A 24,934-nucleotide genomic window follows, 5' to 3' on the forward strand; every position below is an offset into this window, starting at 1 on the left:
AATCATATCTTATCACTGTTATCAAACTAAAACTAAACAAAACAATACTGTGTTCATCAGTATCTGCGAAGATTTATTTTGTCAACTTGGCCATACCTGGCCAAGCTATGGTACCCAGTTGTTTGGTCAGTCTAGATATTGCTGTAAAGGTATTTTTCAGATGTGATGAACATTTAAATCAGTAGACTTTGAGTAAAGATTACCTTCCATAATGTAAAAGGGTCTCATCCAATAAATTGAAGGGCTAAAGAGAAAAAACTGAAGTCCTTTTGGATTCAAGACTGCAACATCAATTCCTTCCTGGGTCTCCAGCCTGCCAGCCTACTGGAGTGCCCAAACAACTGTACGAACCAATTCCTTAAAATCAATCTCCTCCCTCCCTCTTTCCCTCTCTCCCTTTCCCTCTCTCTATATATTTCCTATTGCTTCTATTTCTTTGGAGAACCCTGACTAATACAGGATCCATATTTTCAAATCAAATTTACATATTTATGTATGTAAATATAAATGCCCCAATGACCATGTCTGATTTGCTTCAATTTTTAGCACCATTATACATTTCATACTCAATAAATGATTACTGCCAGAGCACATTAATAAATGAGTGTCTAAATCAAACAAATAGAACAAACTATTACCTTTAGCTGGACAGATGGAAAATGCCATTCCTCTTTTTGTGGTTACTGGTTGCCATTCAAATTTGGCAAAACAATTCTGATGATTATACAACCCAACTGTCCCCATAAAACACGTTTTCATGGAGTAGCCTTGTGGTCTCAATACTAGCTCATTAGAAGAGAGCTCAAGCTTTACTGGCATGACAACTGCCATCACTAGGATATGGCCACCGGGTATACTGTTCACTGTAAAGGTGAAAGACCTGTAACACAGCAAAAGCTGTCAAACTTAACTGAAAATAGCTATTTGCAGGTACAGAATTCAGTTACAAATAAAAATGCAATATTATTGATTAACACCCACAATTAGGAAGCAATACATCAAAATATTTATGGCAGGCTACCACTGAAATATCAAACTACAAATCTACAAATTGATGTACATATAGTTTCTATGTTTGAGGACCAAACGTAACATATTCTACAATTACAGAGTCAAAAAAATACATATTCTACAAAGGGACACTGATTCTAGCATATAGAAATTCAAAAATAAATCCTACTTCCAAAATTTTCCAATGGTGGGAGATTCAAATACCATTGAAATATAAGTACTAGCTGTAGGTGGAATCACATATGAAAATTGGTTGGTTTTTTGAAGTTCTTCCAAATTAATATCTAACTGGATCAAAATATGCATAGGTAGCATATTAATAACATGCAGTAGACGAGTATTTGTGGAGTTCACACAAACATCACCAAAGTTAAGGACAGAGGGCCCTGAAAAAATGAAAAATGATTAAGTTTAGTGTTGGCAAACGTATTCAGTAATTTTAAGTTTCCATACTATATTTTCACCAATTAATTTATAAAAAATGGTACTCAGAAAAATATTTCTTGTAATATCAGAAGTTATTAACTAAGATTTTTATCAAAATGCCCATAATTTGGTGTTTGGAGATTATTGGCTAAAATTCAATATAAATATATCCTAATTATATGGAAAATATTGAAAAATTATTAGTACTCATAACTCATTTTAGTACACTAATTTGCATACTCCAACACCTTCTCCACTTCCATCAATACATTTATGTTCATTTACCCAGAACTTACAGAAATTGGTAATTTTCCCATTGCTCAGTACTTTTATTTTTTTCCCTTTTATTTTTTTTAAGTTTTTAAATTTTCCCTTTTATTTTTTTTAAGATTTATTTATTTACTTTAGAGAGAGAGAGCATGAGTGAGGGGAGTTTTTTAAGATTTCCCTTCTAAATGACAGAAGTTTTTATATCATACAATTTTAATAATTATAGGTCTTCTACATCTTTTAACAGCTTGATTTAATAGTAACTGATATACAATAAGCTGCACATGTTTAAAGTGTAGAATTTCCTAAATGTTGACATACGTATACACCTATGAAACCATCACCACAAGGAAGAGAGTGAACATCCATCACTCCAAAGTTCTCTTGTGCCCCTTTATATTCTCTCCTTCCCATCATCCTCAGTACTCCCCCTTCCCAGACCCCCACTCAAATGCTTTATGTCACAGTAGATCAGTTCACATGTTCTAGAGTTTTTTAAGAGTGGAATAATGTAACATGTGCAGTTTGGCTCTGATTTCTTTCACTCTACAAATTCCCTGGAGATTCATTCAAGTTGTGTCAGGTTGTCAGTAGTCCATTCTTTTGTATTACAAAGTGGTAGTCCATTACAGGTGAATGTCTCTTCACTTGTTAAATGAAACTTGGATTGCTTCTAGGTACTGGCTACTACAATTAAAGCTGCTAAAATATTTGTGCACAAATATTTGTTTGAACACATGATTTCATTTCTTTCAGACAAATATCTAGGAGTGGAATGCATGGATCATATGGTAAATGCATGTATAAATGTATAAGAAACTGCCTGTTTTCAAGTGGTTGTGTAATTTCCCAATTCACTGGCAATGTATAAGAGTCCCAGATCCCTCACATCCTTGGCAACAATTGAAATGGTGAGTTTCTGGTTTGTTCATTTTGTTTTGTTTTGTTTAACTTCAGCCATTTTAAGAGATTTACAGTAGTATCTCGTGGTTTTATTCTGTTTCCCTAACAACTAACAACATTGTGCATCTTTTTATGTGCTTATTTCTCATGTGTATATCCTTGTTGATGAAGTATCTGTTCAAATCCCTTTGCCCATTTTTTAATTGGGTCATTTGTTTTCCTAATATTGAGTCTCAAAAGGTTTTGTTTTTGTTTTTTGTTTTTTTTAAAGATTTTATTTATTTATTTGAGAGAGAGAATGAGAGAGAGAGAGCACATGAGAGGGGGGAGGGTCAGAGGGAGAAGCAGACCCCCTGCTGAGCAAGAAGCCTGATATGGGACTCGATCCCGGGACTCCAGGATCATGACCTGAGCCGAAGGCAGTCGCTTAACCAACTGAGCCACCCAGGCACCCGAGTCTCAAAAGTTTTATACACATTATGGTTGCAATTCTTTCATGAGATACATAATTTGCAAATATTTTCTATCAGTCTATTCTTGTTTCTCTGTGCTAATGTCTTCCAGCCCCTTACAAAAGAGAAATAGCAATATATTCAAGAAGTATAGCAGATTTTAGAATAATACTTCTCTTCCATATTTCAAAAAATTTATTTCTAGACAAAATTAAGTAAACACAATCCACTGTACTCCTCTGCTAATTACAAATTAAAATGTTGACAAAAATCTATGAAATAAACATCAGAAACTTCGGAAAAGTCACAAGGAAATGGATTGTCTGGGAATTTTAGGAATAGAGAGATAAACCTGTAGTGAATTTTCCTGGGTTATCATCGTGGCCTGGGCATTAGAGTAGCCTGCAGCCCATTCTCTCCACCCAAAGAACTGGGAAGAGGGTGGCCCTCTGGGGCCAAACCCTTTTAACTATACCTGCCCTATTCCAGGCAAACATCATGAAAGAAGTTGATCCCCTCAACACTAGGTTCTCAGAAGACTGGAGTAGAGCCCTGTCAATGATCCCTACCCTGCAGTAAGATGAAGAGAGACATCATTCCTTCCCTTCTCCACTAAAGAGGAAGTCCCTGTGGAGTTGCTGGGGTTGAGCCCTGTCAACCATATCTGCCCTGCATGAAGGCTGACAGAGGCAGTGCCCCTGTCCCTCTGGACCATGTGCCTAAGAGACTGTAGGGTAGAGTCCTATTGACTACCAGCACCCGGCACTAAGAGGAACAGCAGTAACATCCCTCCCCTCCACTTGGCACTGCAGTATATGAAATAAAGGCCTGCGGACCAAGGCTGCCCTGTATTAGACAAATGTCAGCAAACAGATGCTGCCCCTACCTCCCTACTATCACAGTGGCCACTCCACACCTCACTAAACAAAAGCAGGCAAATAACTGACACCCCTCCCCCCCCACCTAAAAAGTAGGGGGAGGGACACAGAGAGGTGGGAGTTAGCCAAGGACCTATTTTTAAATATGTGAATGAAGCTGTGGTCATATGTTGAACAGCCCATGTGTGAAATCTATCAGAACCAACACAGCAAATGGATTAAGAACAGAACTACAGGGGTGCCTGGGTGGCTCAGTTGGTTCAGCGACTGCCTTCGGCTCAGGTCATGATCTCAGGGTCCTGGGATCGAGCCCCACATCGGGCTCCCTGCTCGGCGGGAAGCCTGCTTCTCCCTTTCCCCCACTCCCCCTGCTTGTGTACTCAATCTCTCTCTCTGTCAAATAAATAAATAAAATCTTTTAAAAAAAAGAACAGAACTACAATGTGAAATAATGCCTGGGTTTCATATAGTCTTCTGGGGAGCATACAAAAAGGGAAAACCAGCATAGTACCACAAACGCTTTGAAAATTAAATTGACACTTGTTACCCAGCACACAAATGTGGACTACAATGTATATTCCAGAGCTAAATGGATCATCTGCATCCTAAAATAGATTATTTAAATAGTAAACAAAGTCTCATAATATAGTACTCAAAATGCCCAAGGTATAAACCAAAATTACTCATCATACCAAGACTGAGATGACAGAGATGATCAAATTGCTTGACAAAAGTTTTAAAGAAGCTATTATAAAAATGACCAAATAAGCAATGATGAATACTCTTGAAATAAGTAGAAAAACAGTTTCAGCAAAGAAAGAGAATATCCAAAGAAGAACTAAATAGAAACTCTAAGATTAAAAAATACAGGAAGTAAAATAGAAACCTCTTGAGTATGCCCTTTAACAGAATGGGAGGACAGAAGAAAAAGCTGGTGAACCTGAAGAAATATCAACAGAATTTATCCAATCTGACAAACAAAAAGAAAACAGATTGAAAAAAATTAAGAGTCTCAGAGACCCATGGAACAAAAGCAAAAGGTCTAAAAATCATGTAAGTGGAGCCCCAGAATGAGAAAGTAAAAGATGGAGGGGACTGGGAAAATATTTGGGAAAAAATGACAGCTGAAAAATGCCCAAATGTAGCAAAAAAAAAAAAAAAGTAAAATTTCACATTCTAGAAGCTCAGTGAAACCCGAACAGAACAAATCCAAAGAAAGCCATGCCCAGACTTTTGAAAACTTTTTAAACTTTTGAGATAAACTTGAAAGTAAAAACAAAGAATCTTGAATAACATTCCATAGTCTTGATATAACAACATTTATATCAAATGTAAATGACACAAATGCACCAATTAAAAAACAGAGATTGTCAGAATGGATGAAAAAGTACTATATGCTGCCCACAGGAAACTTACTTCAAATACAATGACATAGGTAAGTCAAAAGTAGAAACAAGTAAAAAGATAAACAATGCAAAGGCTAAACAAAAGAAAGCTTTGGTAGCTAGATCAATATCAGACAAACTACATTTCAGAACAAAGAAAATTACCAGGGACAAAGAGGGACATTACATAATGATAAAAGGGACCATGAAGGCATAACAGTCTTAAATGTGTATGTACCAAACAAGGGAGCTTCAAAATATGTGAAGCAAAACAGACAGGATTAAAAGGAGAAATAATAAAATCTATAATCACAGTTTGGGATGTCAATCACCTTTGTCAATAACTGACAGACTGTCTAGACAAAAAAGCAGTAAGGATTTAGTAGAAATAAATACCTTTAACTAACTGGGATATAATTGACGTTTAAAGAACACTCCATCCAACAATAGCAGAATACTTCTTTTCAAGTCACATGAACCTTCAACAAAAGGGACCACATCCAGGATTACCCTTAACAAATCTTGAAAAATTTAAAAGAATTGAATACATACATGTGTGTACTTTGACCAAATGGAATCAAACTAGAAAACCATAGCAGAAAGAAAACCAAAAAATCTTGGAATTTAAGTAACACACTTCTAAATAACTGATGAGCCAAAGAGAGTATTTCAAGGAAAATTAGATAACACAGTTGACCCTTGAACAATAGGGGTTTCAACTGCATGGGTCCACTTATATGCACCTCCACCCCAATAAACATGTATTTTATATTAATCACCAAATAACTAGAAGCAAAGGGAAGGCTGAGGAAAGATACAGAGAAAGCTGGCACAGCAAGGCTTTTGCCTGATCCAGACACTCCTCACAAAGGAATTGGCTCTGGGGAGGGATTCTCGCCAAAGCAGCAGAGCCCTTCACTAGTGGGAGTTGAACAAGGACCACTGAATGATAACCCACCTTCCACCCCTGGATCAAGGGGTCTGGGAGAACATGGATGTGTGTGTGGGGGGGAGGCAGGTCAGAATAGCCCCCGGGAGAAGCCCAAAGTGGACAACGGAGAGGGGCACTGTACATGGTGCTGAAAGTGCTTCCAGGTGGGGAGTTCATACTGTCAGGTAACTGGCTGCTCAACACTTGCCAGCATTTCCTGAAAGCAGAAACTGTGTTAGAACCCCATAAGAGGGGTCAGATAAAGCAAGTGACCTACAGAAGTGGATAAAGGTGATCGGCCTCTCCTGGTTCTCTGAATTCCCCCAGATTCCACTTGGAAGGAGGCTTCCCACATTCCTGGGTAGAGGAACAAGAAGCAGGTGTCACTCCAGGATCCAGCTTTGTGAACTTTGGGTGGGGACAAGGAGATGTGGGGTGCTTCATTCTACTACTCTACTGTACAGTAAATGTATTTTCTTATGATTTTCTTTTTTTTTTTTTAAGATTTTATTTATTCATTTGAGAGAGAGAGCACGCATGAGCAGTGGGGAGTTGCAGAGGGAGAGGGAGAAGCAGGCTCCCTGCTGAGCAGGGAGCTCCACATGGAGCTCCATCCCAGGACCCTGGGATCATGACCTGAGCCAAAGACAGACACTTAACTGACTGAGCCACTCAGGGGCCCCATGATTTTCTTAGTAACATTTTCTTTTCTCTAGTTTACTTTATTTAAGAATACAGTATATAGCACATATAACATACAAACTATGTGTTAATCAATTGTTTATCTTATCAGTAAGGCTTCCAATCAACAGTAGGTCGTTAACTTCTGGGGGAGTCAAAAGTTATACAGATTTTCAAACACATGGTGTGTGTGGGGGGGGTGGTTTGGCATCACTAACCACGTTGTTCAGGGGTCAACTGTATACTGAGCTAAAAGAAAATGAAAATATTTAAGAATATGTTAAGATATAGCTAAAGTACTGTTTAGTGAGAAATGCATAGCACTAAATGATTATATTAGAAAAAATAAAAAGGGTAGGGGCGCCTGGGTGGCTCAGTCGGTTAAGCCTCTGCCTTTGGCTCAGGTCATGATCCCGGGATCCTGGGATCGAGCCCCGCATCAGGTTCCCTGCTCAGTGGGGAACCTGCTTCTCCCTCTCTTCCCCACTGTGCGCTTTCTCACTATCTCTGTCACTCTCTCTCAAATAAATAAATAAAATATTTAAAAGGAAAAAAAAGAAGGGTATAAATCAATAATTTAAGCTTCTACCTCAAGAAATTAGGAAAAAAAAAGAGCAATCCAAAGCAAATAGGAGGAAATGACAAATATAAGAAGTCATTAAAATTAAAAACAGTAAAACTATAGAGAAAATCAATGAAACCAAACGCTGGTTCTTTGAAATGACCAATAAAGTTGATAAACCTCCACTGAGACTGAGAAAGGAAAATAACAAGAAAAACATAAATTCTCAATATTAAGAAGAAGAGAGGCTATATCACTACAGATGTTTCTAACCTAGACAATAAAGGGATAATTTGGGAATGCTATGAACAATTCTATGCACATAAATGGGATATCTTTATGGAGGGGATCAATTCCAGAAAAACCACAAACTACCAAAACTCTCCTAAAATGGCATAGATTATCTGAATGGTCCTACAACTATTAAAGAAATTGAATTTGTAATTAAACATCCTCTGAAAATGAACTCTCCTTTCCCAGATGGTTACTATGAAGAACTCTAACATTTGAAAAACAATTCAACATAATCTCTTTCAGAATATAGTAAAGGAATGAACATTTCCTAAGTCTCTGAACTCAGTTTATGAGGCCAACATTACATTACAACAAAGATAGTAAAAACGAACTTTAAAAAAGCAAAACTGCAGACTAATATGTTTTATGAAAACAGATACAGAATTCTAGATTCTGATTTAACAATACTGTTGAAGTAGACATAAAGGAAGTTGGGGAAGAAGCTGAGACAAATACTGTAGAGAAAAATACAGGTTGTGAAAGAGGAAGGGAAAGAGAAATTGAGATAGAAAGTGTGTGTAGAGGGGCACCTGGGTGGCTCAGTAGGTAAAGTGTCTGACTCTTGGTTTCAGCCCAGGTCATGGATCTCAGGGTCGTAAGATCAAGCCCCCAGTCGGGCTCCATGCTCAGTGCGGAGTTGGCTTGAGATTCTCTCTCTTCCTCACCCTCTGCCCCTCCCCCCTGCCCAAGCTCTCTAAATTAATTAATTAATTATTTTAATTTAAAGAGTGTGGCTAGAGAAACCCAATTTCAAATCCGCTCCTTTCCACTAAATACTGAGCAATTTGATTAAGGTTTATCACCTCTCTGGGCTTCACTTTACTCATCTCTAAAATGGAAGTAAAAGCAATTACCTTATAAGTTGCTTACATCATTTGAAGGATTAAATAAGATCATGTTTATACATTGCTCAACACAATGTCTGGCTTATATATCAATAAGTGGTAACTTAAAACCAAAGTGACTGGACATTTGCTGATGAAGTAAACAATACTCCCTGCACAACATCCAATGTAACCCAGACTCTATAACAGTTCTCTTTCCTTTTTTTTTTTTTTTAAGATTTTATTTATTTGAGAGAGAGATCACACATGCCCAAGCATGAGAGCACAAGGAGGGGGAGCAGAAGAGGCAGAGAGAGAAGCAGACTCCCCACTGAGCAGGGAGCCCGATGTAGCACTTGATCCCGGAACCTGGAGATTATGACCCGAGCCAAAGGCAGCTGCCCAACCAACTGAGCCACCCAGGCGCCCCTCGACAACAGTTTTCACTAACTGATTCAATTAATCTCCAAATCCTCCACTATGTCTCTTGATAATCACTTTTTTTTTTTTTGAGAGAGAGAGAGAAAGAGAGAGAGGAAGCGGGAGAAAGACAGAGAGAGGGAGAGAGAGAGAATCTGAAGCAGGCTCCAAGCCCAGAGTTGGAGCCCGACGTGGTGCTCGATCTCACGACCCTGAGATCAAGAGCTGAAGAGTCAGATGCTGAACGGACTGAGCCACCCAGGGGTCCCCACTTCACTTTTCTAAAATATAAATACAGAGCAAAATTTTCTGAAATTGTAATCTCCATTGATCGTGCCAGTCCCCGTTCTGTGCAGAGGCTCAAAAAACACCTTCAAGGTATAAAAATGAGAGTGATACAAAATTCCCACCATCGCAGTTGCTGACCTTGGAAACTCACACAGGGACCCCGTCCCCAGAGAAAGGGTCATTATTAAAATACTCAGGACACCAGTTGAAGAAGGGAGAGAAGCTGGTGGAGGAGTTGTAGAAGAGACACTGGACATTGCCTTCTAACTTTGCTCCTTTTGAATCTGTATAGATTTGCTTATCTGATTAATCAGTCACCAATTTGGAAGACACAGAGCATGTAACACCCAATAATGAAAGTAAGTCCCTGGGACTATAAACCCCGGTACCCATCACATGCCTGGCACAAAAGAGAGGCACAGTAAATGACATTTAACCTGAAATGAACTGCATCCACAACTCCAGACAGGCAATGAACTAATGAGTTCCCAGTCTGCCATGCCCAAGGGCCTCACTGTCACTGTGTGGCAGGGAGGTTTAGCTCTAGTGCTCTTACAGCACAGAGTCCTATTTCCCATTCAGAACCTCAGTGAATGGGGGGAGATTCCAACTCTTTTTGCCAGTCCATGTCACCCGCTTTCCCCAGAAGCCAGATCCTGGTTTGGGCATTTCCCACAGTCCTCACTGATCTGAGACTTGGCCACTGACTAGCCAGACCAAGCCATCACCACCCAGCTATTTAAGCACTTCCCATTGTGTTGCCTCTGACCTTGCACCTTTAGTCTGGATAACAAAAGAATTGGTATTTGGTGTTTTGTGCACTGAGTTCTCCCTAGAGGGAGAATCAGCACATCCATACCAATTAATCATCTTCTGCCCACATCTTCCTCAGGGCCACCCTAATCCTGCCTAGAATTAAATACAAACTTCCTCTGCAGACTAGTATAGACTACTATTTCTTTAACCATAATCATCTTTTAATAGTGAAAATGACCTAGGGAGGGATACTGTTTAACACCTCCGCAAGGGAATTGTCACTTGTTTTTTTTTTTTTTTTTTAAGATTTTATTTATTTATTTGAGAGAGAGAACGAGCAAGGAAGAAGGAGAGGGAGAAGCAGACTCCCCGCTGAGCAGGGGGCCCAATGCGGGGCTCGATCTCATACTCCAGGATCATGACCCAAGCCGAAGGCAGACGCTTAACCGACTAAGCTACCTATGCGCCCCTGTCACTTGTTTCTTAACTCATGCCTAGGGATGTTGTCAAAATTATAATTATCTCAACGGCAAACATTCAGATAAGGTCAACATCATGACCTGAGGTTTCAATACTGATTGGGACAAGCAAGAGATCCAGAAGCAAGACAGAGAGGGTCTTAATAAACTCTGATTTATATCCATAATAACCAAAGCAACCTTGAAAAAGGAGCAAATTTGGAGGATTTACACTTAACCGATTTCAAAACTTACTCTAAAGGCACAGTACCAAAGACAATGTAGAACTGTCATAAGGACAGACATACAGATCAACGGAACAGAACTGAGACTAGAAATAAAGCCTGATATATATGGTTGATTGATTTTCAACAAGGGTGCTAAGGCAATTAATTCAATGAGGAATTATAGTATTTTCAACAAATGTTGCTAAGACAATTGAACAGCCACATACAACAATATGAATTTAGACTCTTAACTCACAACATACATAAAAATTAACCCAAACAGAATTGTAGTACTAAATGTAAGATCAAAAATTATAAACATTTTAGAAGAAAACAAGAGAAAATGTTTGTGACACTGAGTTAGCTACAGATTTCTTGGGTATGAAATCAAAAGCATGATCTACAAAAGAAAAAAAATTATAATAAATTTTTTTTAAAAAACGATAAATTCAATTTCACTTAAATAAAAACTTCTGTGCTTTAAACAACACTATTTAAAAACTAAAAAACAAAAACAAGCCACAGACGTTGGAAATCATATATCTGATAAAGGACTTGTATCCAGAATATATAAACAATACTTACAACTCTGCAATAAGAAGGCAAATGTTCAAATTAAAAATTGGGCTAAGGGGGCGCCTGGGTGGCTCAGATGGTTAAGCGTCTGCCTTCGGCTCAGGTCATGATCCTGGAGTCCCGGGATTGAGTCCTGCATCGGGCTCCCTGCTCGGCGGGGAGTCTGCTTCTCCTCCCTCTGACCCTCCTCCCTCTCCTGCTCTCTGTCTCTCATTCTCTCTCTCTCAAATAAATAAATAAAATCTTTAAAAAAAAAAAAATTGGGCTAAGAATTTGAAAGACATTCCTCCAAAGGAGATATACATTTATGTCAATTTAAATGCATGAAAATATATTCTATACCCTAGTCACGAGGAAAATGCAAATCAAAACACAGTGAGAACATTTCACACCACCAGGACGGCTATAATCAAGAAAGACAGAAAATAACATCTGCTGGTGAGAACGTGGAGTAATCGTAACCCTCGTGCACTGTTGGTGGGACTGTAACTTGGTGCACTTTGGAAAGTTTTTGGCAGTTTCTTGAAATGTTAGACAGGAATTTACCACACAACTCAGCAATTCCACTCCTAGGAATCTAACCAAAAGAAATGAAAACATATGTTCAAAGAATTATATGCGAACATTTATAGCAACATTATTCACAATAGCTCAAACTGAAAACAGCTCGTGTCCATCAACTGGTAAATGGATAAACAAAATGTGGTACTCCCATAAAATGAAATGCTATTTAGACATAAAAAGGAAGAAAATATTTATACCTATTTATACCTATTGGATGAACCTCAAAATCATTATGCTAAGTAAAAGCTGCAATATATGAAAGACCACATATTGTACGATTCCTTTTACATGAAATGTTCAGAAGAGGCAAATCCACAGTGAGAGAAAATTGATTAACGGTTGCCTGGGGCTAGGGGTGGGATTTGGGAGTAAGTACATATGGTCCTGAGGGTGATTGGCAGCATTCTAAAATTGAATTATGATGATGGTTGCATAATCCCATAAACTTACTAAAATTCACTGACTTGCATACTTTAAACAGGTCAATTTTATGGAATATAAATTATGCTCCAATAAACCTGTTAAAAAAACAAAGGCTTTAATAGCTTTTGATATATTCTTACCAACAATTACTTGATGAATTTGCTTTGGTGTCAAAATTAAGCTGCAATCATGTTTTTCATGGGGCGTGGATGGGTCCGATTTAAGTCCTTTGAGAACCTGTGGGAAAATGTTACTCCAAGATTAATATTCAATATTAGCAAAAGATATTTTAAGAATTTTCATGACTTAATGGAATGTAAAATATTGCACATGCCTTTCTTCTCAGAGCTTTCGTCTCCTTGGATTCTATATTTCTGGTATTTAGTAATTGGTTAGGTTTAATCAGACACTTTGCTGAATATAATTCCTCTTCTATTTCCGTTTCGGAGAGTGAAGGTGACTTTAGACCGGACGCTGGCTGTAATCCTATGTCTGTATCATTATATGAATCCATGCCTTCCCTATTGAAATCACAGTAATAACTAATTGAGGCCAAGGGTTTTAGAAAATACACTGGCAAATCCCAACATTCCCCATTGCTCATGCTGCTGCTGACACACTCAGAACCACTTAGGAAGAATGAGGCGCTGATCTGCATAAAATTACCTTCTGCTGAGAAGACCCCATTCTCAAAGACCTCACCAAGGAAGTCAGGCCCACCCCACCACAACCAAGGACAGCTCACAATCAATGGCTGACAGCAGAAAGGAACCCCTTTAAAAGAAAAAAAAAAAAAAAAAGAAAACCCCTTTGGCACAACACAGGAACATCTACGTGGCATAATTTATGCTTCAAGAGACCCTAGGCATCAGGCTGAGTGTAAGCCTTACCTGAAACATATCATTTCTCAGTTCCCTCCCCTGCCCTATCGTGCTTCCCTCATCTTGTCTCTCCTAAAAGAACACTGTGTTGGAACCCATCTCAAGAACTGCTTCTGGGGAAACAAAACAACGTTAAGACATTCCCGAACCAAAAGGAAAGAAGGAAATAACTGCAGTTAAAGGAGATCAAGCTTTCGCTATTTTCATATATGAAAAGGTCACTTAATTCACTAAAAAGAAACTAAGGAGTAAAGAAAAAAAATCTGGCTCCGCAGGCACCACGATCCGTTTCATACTGTTTGAGGAGGTGACCTTTACCTCTCTGCTTGTTTCCGCAGGCGCGCACTTCTTAAATGTTTAATGTATCTTGCATAATAATTTTCATGTGCTTGCTTTTCAATTTTCTCAAATTTAGTATATGTGAAATCAGGATCCACATAGTTATACCTTGGAATCTTTGTGAAAATCGTCCTACAAGATAAGCAACTTATGTCAATATTTAAATATATATATGCATTGATTCAGTCTTTATTGAGCATCTCCTATGCTAGCGGCTAAGCACAGAATGGTGAAGAAGGCAGGTTCTAGTCCTTTCCCTCATATCCTCTTACATGGCAAGACATTATGACATACAGAACTAGAAGATCTAATTTTCTTCCTAACCTAATTAGAGAAAATTCCTAAGGTCACTGCCAAACAATGGTGCCTACTCTAAAACTACTCTTCAGGAATCAGTCAAGTAAGCAATTTGGAGAGTTCTAGAGTGGGGCGCCTGGGTGGCTCAGTCATTAAGCGTCTGCCTTCGGCTCAGGTCATGATCTCAGGGTCCTGGGATCGAGCCCCACATCGGGCTCCCTGCTCAGCGGGAAGCCTGCATCTCCCTCTCCCACTCTCCCTGCTTGTGTTCGTCTCTCACTGTGTCTCTCGCTGTTAAAAAATAAATAAAATCTTTAAAAAAAAAATGGAGAGTTCTAGAGTTACACATGGGACTAGATCTGAATCTGATTAGTGTTTCCTAAGAGGTAGATACTTTCAAATGACTGTGACAAAAATTACAGAAGTATATATATATAAAATCATAAATCCTTTTTTTAAAACACATTACTTTTTTAACATCTCAGAGCTTATGAAAGAACCATCAATGGTAAATCGATAAAGAGAAACCAATCCATAAATGAAGTACATCTACTTTATATCTCATGATCACTCATCTGAGTTCATGCTCTTCCTTTCACCCACCATATTTTTCCATAAAAACAAAATGTACAATTATTCATATCTTCTGACCTTGGTCTGCCTCAATACTCAACAGATTTTATCAATCATTAAGATTCTTACCCTCAATAATTAACTCAAGTATGAATCTATTAGTCATACGGTCAAATGAAATTTAATATTTCTCCCTGTTTTCAACAAGTCCTCGATGGTTACAGTAAGATAACTTTAACTGAATGACACTCTTTATGAGAGGCAATAAGAGAGAAATAAATGCTCTGCTATTCAAAAACTGTTGTTGAAAAGACCCCCAAGAACCAAAGCAATCTTGAGAAGAACAAACCTGGAGGTATCACAGTTCCAGATTTCAAGATAAACCACAAAGCTATAATAATCAAAAGAGTATGGTACTGGCAAAAAACAGACACATAGATCAATGGAAAAAATAGCCCAGAAATAAACCCATCCTTATACACTCAATTAATCTTCCACAAAGGGAGCAAGAACATACAATGACGAAAAGACAGTCTCTTCAATAAACGGTGCTGGGAAAACAGGACAGCTACATGCAAAAGAATGAAACTGGACCACTCTCTTACACCATACACAAAAATACTCAAAATGGATTAAAAATCTAAATGTGAGGCTTGAAGCCATAAAACTCCTAAAAGAAAACATAGGCACTAATCTCTTTGACATCAGCCTTAGCAGTATTTTTCAGGTTATGTCTCCTCAGGCAAGGGAAACAAAAGTAAAAATAAACTATTTGATTACATCAAACTAAAAAGCTTTTGCACAGTGAAGAAAACCATCAACAAAATGAAAAAGCAACCTACTGAATGGGAGAAGATATTTGGAAATGATATGTGCAATGAGGGGTTAATATCCAAATTATATAAAGAACTTATACAACTCAACACAAAAAAACCCCCAAATAATCCAATTTAAAAATGGGCAGATGACTGGAATAGACATTATCCCAGAGAAGACATACAGAGGGCAAACAGACTCATGAAAATGTGTTCAACACCCCTTATAATCAGGGAAATAAAAATCAAAACCACAATGAGATGTCACCTTATGCAAGTCAGGATGGATAGTATTAAAAACACAAGAGGGGCGCCTGGGTGGCACAGTCAGTTAAGCGGCTGCCTTCGGCTCAGGTCATGATCCCAGGGTCCTGGGATCGAGTCCCGCATCGGGCTCCTTGCTCAGCAGAGAGCCTGCTTCTCCCTCTGCCTGCCTGCCACTCCCCCTGCTTATGCTCTCTCTCTCTCTCGCTCTCTCTCTCACTCTTTCTGTGTCAAATAAATAAATAAAATCTTTAAAAAAAATAAAAAATAAAAACACAAGAGATGATAAGTATTGATGAGGATGTAGAAAAAAGGGAACCGTCCTGCACTGTTGGTGTGAATGTAAATTAGTATAACCACTGTGGAAAATGGTATGGAAGTTCCTCAAAAGAATAAAAATATGGGGCGCCTCAGTGGCTCAGTCGTTAAGCATCTGCCTTCGGCTCAGGTCCTGATCTCAGGGTCCTGGGATCGAGCCTCGCATCGGACTCCCTGCTCCGCAGAAAGCCTGCTTCTCCCTCTCCCTCTCCCCTGCTTGTGTTCCCTCTTTCACTGTCTCTCTCTGTCAAAAAATAAATAAAGTCTTTAAAAAAAAAAGAAACAAATACAAATCCTTTTAAAAAAAATATAAATAAAAATAGAAATTCCATAAAACCCAGTAATTCCACTTCTGGGTATTTACCCAAAGAAAACAAAAACACTAATTCAAAAAGATATATGCAATAGCCAAGATATGGAAGAAATCTAAGTGTCCATGAATAGATGCATGAATAAATAAGATGTAATACATATATATATACACATATATGTATATACACATAATAGAATATTATACTGACCCATAAAGAATGAAATCTTGCCATTAGCAATAGTGGATGGACCTAGGGAATTATGCTAAGTGAAATAAGTCAGACAGCAAAAGACAAATGCCATATGATTTCACTTATATGTAAAATCTAAAAAACAAAACAGAAAAACAGAAATACTCACAAATACAGAGAACAAACTGGTGGTTGCCAGGGAAGAGGAAGGGTAATGGGTAAGAGGAAGGGGAATGGGTAATATAGGTGCAGGGGATAAAAGCAGTACAAATTGCTGGTTATAAAATAAATAAGTCACAGAGATGAAAACTATAGCATAGAAAATATTGTCAATAATACTGCAATAACATTGTATGATAACAGATGATAGCTACACTTATAAGCACTGCCTACTGTATACAATTGTCAAATCAATATGATGTACACCTGAAACTAATATGATACTGCGTGTCAACTATAATTCAAAAAAAAATTAAAACAAGCAAAAAAAAAGACAGTTGTTGAAATTTAAACTTCCCTCGGGCTTCAGGAACCTTAACCACCTTTAGAATCTAGAAATGGTTCCTATATCTGAAGTCTCAAGGTCTGTAACAAGGAGTAAAGGAAGGTAACGGAAAGAAGTAGTAAAATAAATACCTGAAGTGACAAAGAGCTGGTTATTAACATACCTAAATGCTTATTTGCTCCATAAAGAATAAACTTCATGAAGCTAGCAAACTGAATTCAACAATACATTGAAAATAATCATTCACCACAATCAAGTAGGATTTATTCCTCAGTTGCAAAGGTGGTTCAAAATTCAAAAATTAATCAAGGTGATATTTCACATCAGTAAGAGAAAGGATAAAAACCATATGATCATTTCAATAGACACAGAAAAAGCATTTGACAAAGTACAACATCTACTCATGATAAAAACCCTGAACAAAGTAGGTTTAGAGGGAACATACCTCAAAATAATGAAGGCCATCAACTAAAAACCCACAGCTAATATCATACCCAATGGGGAAAACAGAGCTTTTCCCCTAAGGTCAGGAACAAGACAAGGATATCCACTCTCACCACTCATATTTGACATGGTACAGGAAGTCCTAACCACAATAGTCAGACAACAAAAAGAAATAAAAAGCATTCAAATCGTTAAGGAAGAAGTAAAATGTTCATTATTTGCAGAGGACATGATATTATATATAGAAAACCTGAAAGACTTCACCAAAAAATTGCTAGAACTGATATACAAATTCAGTAAAGTCACAGGATACAAAATCAATGTACAGAAATCTGTTGCATTTCTATAAACTAATAATGAAGCAGCAGAAAGAGGTATTAAGAAAAAAATCCCATTTACACTTATAACCAAAATAATAAAATACCTAGGAACAAACCTAACCAAAGAGGTGAAAAACTTGTACTCTGAAAACTGTAAAACACTGATGAAAGAAATTGAAGATGAGAGGGGAGGAGTAAGATGGCTGAGGAGTAGGAGACCTAAATTTTGTCTGGTCCCAGGAATTCAGCTAGAAAGGTATCAAACCATTCTGAACGCCTACAAAATCAACAGGAGATCAAAGAAAAGAATAGCGGCAACTCTCTGAACAGAAAAGTGACCACTTTCTGGAAGGTCTCCTCTGATTTGTTTACTGTATATTTTTCTGGGGTTGTTCTTACCCTGTTAGCATGTTGTTCTCTCATTCATCTATTCTCCTCTGGACAAAATGACAAGATGGAAAAACTTACCTCAAAAAAAAGAACAAGAGGCAGTACTGACTGCCAGGGACCTAATCAAAATGGACATTAGTAAGATGTCGGAACTAGAGTTTAGAATGACAATTATAAAGATACTAGCTGGGTTTAAGGAAAGCATGGAAAATACTAGAAAAACCCTTTCTGGAGAAATAAAAGAACTAAAATCTAAGGAGAAATCAAAAAGCTATTAATGAGGTGCAATTAAAAACGGTGGAAAAGAGAGATAAACAACTACTAGATCATGAGGGCAGAATTCGAGAGATAAGTGATACCAGAGATGAAACAATATGGGAATAATTGGGATCCCAGAAGAAGAAGAAAGAGAGAGAGGGGCAGAAGGTATACTGGAGCAAATTATAGCAGAGAACTTCCCTAATTTGGGGAAGGAAACAGGCATCAAAATCCAGGAGGCACAGAGAACCCCCCTCAAAATCAATAAAAATAGGTCAACACCCTGACACCTAATAGTAAAACTCACAAGTCTCAGAGACAAAGAGAAAATCCTGAAAGCAGCTCAGGACAAGAGACCTGTAACCTACAATGGTAGAAACATTAGACTGGCAGTAGACCTATCCACAGAGACCTGGCAGGCCAGAAAGGACTGCCATGATATATTCAGAGCACTAAATGAGAAAAACATGCAGCCAAGAATACTACATCCAGCTAAGCTGCACTGAAAATAGAAGGAGAGATAAAAAGCTTCCAGGACAAACAAAAACTAAAAGAATCTGCAAACACCAAACCAGCCCTACAAGAAATATTGAAAGGGGTCCTCTAAGCAAAGACAGAGCCTAAAAGTAACATAGACCAGAAAGGAACAGAGACAATATACAGTAACAGTCACCTTACAGGCAGTACAATGGCATTAAATTCATATCTTCCAATAGTTACCCTGCATGTAAATGGGCTAAATGCCCCAATCAAAAGACACAGGGTATCAGACTGGATAAAAAAACAAGACCCACTGATATGCTGTCTGCAAGAGACTCATTTTAGACCCAAAGACACCTCTAGCTTTAAAGTGAGGGGGTGGAAAACCATTTACCATGCTAATGGACATCAAAAGAAAGCTGGGGTAGCAATCTTTATATCAGACAAATTAGATTTTAAACCAAAGACTATAATAAGAGAGGAGGAAGGGCACTATATCATACTAAAAGGGTCTATCCAACAAGAAGATCTAACAATTGTAAATATCTATGCCCCTAACATGGGAGCAGCCAATTATATAAGCCAATTAATAACAAAAGCAAAGAAACACATCGACAACGATACAATAATAGTAGGAGACTTTAACATCCCCCTCACTGAAATGGACAGATCGTCTAAGCAAAACATCAATAAGGAAATAAAGGCTTTAAATGACACACTGGACCAAATGGACTTCACAGATATATTCAGAACATTCCATCCCAAAGCAACAGAATATACATTCTTCTCCAGTGCCCATGGAACATTCTCCAGAATAGATCACATCCTGGGAACAAATCAGGTCTCAACCGGTACCAAAAAATTGGGATCATTCCCTGCATATTTTTGGACCACAATGCTTTGAAACTAGAACTCAATCACAAGAAGAAAGTCGGAAAGAACTCAAATACATGGAGGCTAAAGAGCATCCTACTAAAGAATGAATGGGTCAACCAGGAAATTAAAGAAGAATTTAAAAAATTCATGGAAACCAATGAAAATGAAAACACAACTGTTCAAAATCTTTGGGATGCAGCAAAGGCGGTCCTAAGAGGAAAGCATACAGTAATACAAGCCTTTCTCAAGAAACAAGAAAGGTCTCAAATACACAACCTAACCCCACACCTAAAGGAGCTGGAGAAAAAACAGCAAATAAAGCCTAAATCCTGCAGGAGAAGAGAAATAGTAAAGATCAGAGCAGAAATCAATGAAATAGAAACCAAAAGAACAGTAGGACAGATCAACGAAACTAGGAGCTAGTTCTTTGAAAGAATTAATAAGATTGATAAACCCCTGGCCAGACTTATCAAAAAGAAAAGAGAAATGACCCAAATAAATAAAATCATGAATGAAAGAGGAGAGATCACAAGCAACACCAAAGAAATACAAACAATTATAAGAACATATTATGAGCAACTATATGGTAGCAAATGAGATAATCTGGAAGAAATGGATGCATTCCTAGAGATGTATAAACTATCAAAACTGAACCAGGAAGAAATAAAAAACCTGAACAGACCCACCACCACTAAGGAAATTGAAGCAGTCATCAAAAATCTCCCAACAAACAAGAGCCCAGAGACAGATGGCTTCCCAGGGGAATTCTACCAAACATTTCAAGAAGAATTAATACCTATTCTTCTGAAACTGTTCCAAAAAATAGAAATGGAAGGAAAACTTCCAAACTCATTTTATGAGGCCAGCATTACCTTGATCCCAAAATCAGACAAAGACCCCATCAAAAAGGAGAATTACAGACCAATATCCCTGATGAACATGGAGGCAAAAATTCTCACCAAAATATTAGCCAATAGGATCCAATAGTACATTAAAAGGGTTATTCACCACGACCAAGTGGGATTTATCCCTGGGCTGCAAGGTTGGTTCAACATCCGCAAATCAATCAATGTGATACAATACATTAATAAAAGAAAGAACAAGAATCATACGATCCTCTCAATAGATGCAGAAAAAGCATTTGACAAAGTACAGCATCCTTTCTTGATCAAAACTCTTCAGAGTATAGGGACAGAAGGTACATACCTCAATATCATAAAAGCCACCTATGAAAAACCCACAGCAAATATCATTCTCAATGGGGAAAAACTGAGAGCTTTCCCCCTAAGGTCAAGAACGCGGCAGGGATGTCCACTATCACCACTGCTATTCAACATGATACTAGAAATCCTAGCCACAGCAATCAGACAACAAAAAAGAAATAAAAGGCATCCAAATCAGCAAAGGAGAAGTCAAACTCTCACTCTTTGCAGATGATATGATACTTTATGTGGAAAACCCCAAAGACTCCACCCCAAAACTGCCAGAACTCATACAGGAATTCAGTAAAGTGGCAGGATATAAAATCAATGCACAGAAATCAGTGGCATTCCCATACACCAACAACAAGACAGAAGAAAGAGAAATTAAGGAGTCGATCCCATTTACAATTGCACCCAAAACCATAAGATACCTAGGAATAAATCTAACCAAAGAGACAAAGAATCTGCACTCAGAAGGCTATAAAATATTCATGAAAGAAATTGAGGAAGACACAAAGAAATGGAAAAACATGCCATGCTCATGGATTGGAAGAACAAATATTGTGAAGATGTCAATGCTACCTAGGGCAATCTACACATTTAATGCAATCCCCATCAAAATACCATCCACTTTTTTCAAAGAAATGGAACAAATAATCCTAAAATTGGTATGGAACCAGAAAAGATCCCAAATAGCCAGAGGAATGTTGAAAAAGAAAAGCAAAGCTGGCGGCATCACAATTCCGGACTTCCAGCTCTATTACAAAGCTGTCATCATCAAGACAGTATGGTACTAGCACAAAAACAGACACATAGATCAATGGAACAGAATAGAGAGCCCAGAAATGGACCCTCAACTCTATGGTCAACTAATCTTCGACAAAGCAGGAAAGAATGTCCAATGGAAAAAAGACAGTTTCGTCAACAAATGGTGGTGGGAAAACTGGACAGCCACATGCAGAAGAATGAAACTGGACCATTTCCTTACACCACACACAAAAATAGACTCAAAGTGGTTGAAAGACCTAAATGTGAGACAGGAGTCCATCAAAATCCTAAAGGAGAACACAGGCAGCAACCTCTTCGACTTCAGCCGCAGCAACTTCTTCCTAGAAACATCACCAAAGGCAAGGGAAGCAAGGGCAAAAATGAACTACTGGGACTTCATCAAGATAAAAAGCTTTTGCACAGCAAAAGAAATAGTCAACAAAACCAAAAGACAACTGACAGAATGGGAGAAGATATTTGCAAATGACGTATCAGATAAAGGGCTAGTATCCAAAATCTATAAAGAACTCATCAAACTCAACACCCAAAGAACAAATGACCCAATCAAGAAATGGGCAAAAGACATGAACAGACATTTCCAAAGAAGACATCCAAATGGCCAACAGACACATGAAAAAGTGCTCAACATCGCTCAGCATTAGGGAAATCCAAACCAAAACCTCAATGAGATACCACCTAACAGAAGTCAGAAAGGCTAAAATTAACAAGTCAGGAAACGACATGTTGGTGAGGATGCGGAGAAAGGGGAACCCTCCTACACTGTTGGTGGGAATGCAAGCTGGTGCAGCCACTCTGGAAAACATTATGGAGGTTCCTCAAAAAGTTGAAAATAGAGCTACCCTATGACCCAGCCATTGCACTACTGGGTATTTACTCCAAAGATACAAATGTACTGATCCGAAGGGTACATGCACCCCAAGGTTTATAGCAGCAATGTCCACAATAGCCTAACTATGGAAAGAGCCAAGATGTCCATCAATGGATGAATGGATAAAGAAGATGTGGTATACATATATACAATGGAATATTATGCAGCCATCAAAAAAAAAACCCAAAAAACAAACAAACAAAAAAAAGAAATCTTGCCATTTGCAACAACGTGGATGGAACTAGAGGGTATTATGCTAAATGAAATAAGTCAATGAGAGAAAGACATGTATCATATGATCTCACTGATATGAGGAATTCTTAATCTCAGGACACAAAATGAGGGTTGCTGGAGTGGTGGGGGGTGGGAGGGATGGGTTGGCTGGGTTATAGACACTGGGGAGGATATGTGCTATGGTGAGCGCTGTGAATTGTGTAAGACTGATGAATCACAGACCTGTACCTCTGAAACAAATAATACATTATATGTTAAAAAAAAAAAAAGAAGAAGAAGAAGATAGTAGGAAGGGAAAAATGAAGGGGGGGAAATCGAAGGGGGAGACGAACCATGAAACTATGGACTCTGAGAAACAAACTGAGGGTTCTAGAGGGGAGGTGCTTGGGGGATGGGTTAGCCTGGTGATGGGTATTAAGGAGGGCATGTATTGCATGGAGCACTGGGTGTTATATGAAAACAATGAATCATGGAACACTACATCAAAAACTAATGATGTAATGTACGGTGACTAACATAACATAATAAAATAAAATTTTAAAAAAACTAATGATGTATGGTGCTTAACATAATAAAATTAAAGAATAAAAGAAACATCATAGCAAAAAAAAAAAAAAAGAAATTGAAGATGACACTAAGAAATGGAAATACATTCCACGCTCATGGATTGGAGAACAAATATTGTGAAAATGTCTATACTAGGGGCACCTGAGTGGCTCAGTAAGTTAAACATCTGCCTTCGGCTCAGGTCATGATCCCAGGGTTCTGGGATGAACTCCCACATTGGACTCCTTTTCAGCAGGGTGCCTGCTTCTCCCTCTGCCTGCTGCTCCCCCTGCTTGTGCTCTCTCTCCGACAAATAAATAAAATCTTAAAAAAAAAACCCTAAATATGAGACCTGAAACCCCCATAAAAATCCTAGAAGAGAATAGAGGCAGTAACTTCGTCGTCATTGGCCATAGCAACTTTTATCTAGATATGTCTCCTGACGTAAGGGAAACAAAAGCAAAAATAAAATATTGGGACCACATCAAAATAAAAAGCTTCTGCACAGTGAAGGAAACAATCAGCAAATCTAAAAAGCAACCTACAGAATGGTAGAAGACATGGGTTACTATCCAAAATATATAAAGAACTTACACAACTCAACATCCAAAAAACAAATAATTCAATCAAAAAATGGGCAGAAGACATGAACAGACATTACTCCAAAGAAGACATTCAGATGGCCAACAGACACATCAAAAGATGTTCATCATCACTTACCATCAGGGAAATGCAAATTAAAACTACAATGAGATATCACCTCATACCTGTCAGAATGGCCAAAATCAACAACACAAGAAACAACAGTGTTGGCGAGGATGTGGAGAAAGGGGAACCCTATCGCACTGTTAGTGGGAATGCAAACTGGTGCAATCACTTGAAAACAGTATGGAGGTTCCTTGAAAAATTAAAAATAGAACTACCCTAAGATCCAGCAATTGCACTACTGGGTATTTACCCAAAGAACACAAAAACACTAATTCAAAGGGATACATGCACCCCTGTGTTTACTGTAGCTTTATTTACAATAGCCAAGATATGGAAGCAGCCCAAGGGTCCACCAACTGGTGAATGGATAAAGAAGATGTGGTATATATATATACTATGGAATATTATTCAGTAGTTAAAAAAAGAATGAAATCTTGCCATTTGCAACAACCTGGATGGAGCTAGAGAGTATAATACTATGGGAAGTAAGTCAGTCAAAGAAAGACAAATACCATATAATTTCACTCATATGTGGAACTTAAGAAAAAAAACAAATGAGCAAAGAGAAAAAAAAGAGAGAGAAATCAAGAAACGGACTCTTAATTATAGAGAACAAACTGATGTTACCAGAGGGAAGGTGGGTGAGGGGATGGAGTGAAACAGGTGATGGAGATTAAGGAGTGTACTTGATGTGAGGAGCACCAGGTGATGTATGGAAGTGTTGAATTGTACACCTGAAACTAATATTACACTGTATGTTAAGTAACTGGAATTAAAATAAAAACTTAAAAAAAAGAATAAACTTCATGAAATACCTCTTCAGCTTTGAGTAGGTGATTTTTTTTTTTAATGTGCAAAATATAGGACCAAGATTATTATGCAAATAAAACACTTTTCTTCGTTTATTTATTTAAAAATATTTACCCAGTGCCTATTATATGCCTGACCACTCTTCTAAACACAGGACATACTGTACTAAAAAAAATTAGACAAAA

General features: G+C 38.0%; 1 protein-coding gene across 1 annotated transcript in view; it reads right to left on the bottom strand.

Annotated features, from left to right (window-relative positions):
* CFAP47 (cilia and flagella associated protein 47) overlaps positions 1-24,934 on the bottom strand; it is a 506,331-nt gene that overhangs the window by 438,874 nt on the left and 42,523 nt on the right. Inside the window, exons 11-15 of the mRNA XM_021681266.1 lie at positions 13,529-13,681; positions 12,664-12,850; positions 12,470-12,566; positions 1,181-1,397; positions 639-880 (exon numbers count right to left, since the gene is read on the bottom strand). Coding sequence (XP_021536941.1) covers positions 639-880; positions 1,181-1,397; positions 12,470-12,566; positions 12,664-12,850; positions 13,529-13,681 — 896 coding nt within the window. The remainder of the gene's footprint in view (positions 1-638; positions 881-1,180; positions 1,398-12,469; positions 12,567-12,663; positions 12,851-13,528; positions 13,682-24,934) is intronic.

The sequence above is a fragment of the Neomonachus schauinslandi genome, chromosome X (assembly GCF_002201575.2).
Source record: "Neomonachus schauinslandi chromosome X, ASM220157v2, whole genome shotgun sequence".
Classification (NCBI taxonomy): Eukaryota; Metazoa; Chordata; class Mammalia; order Carnivora; family Phocidae; genus Neomonachus; species Neomonachus schauinslandi.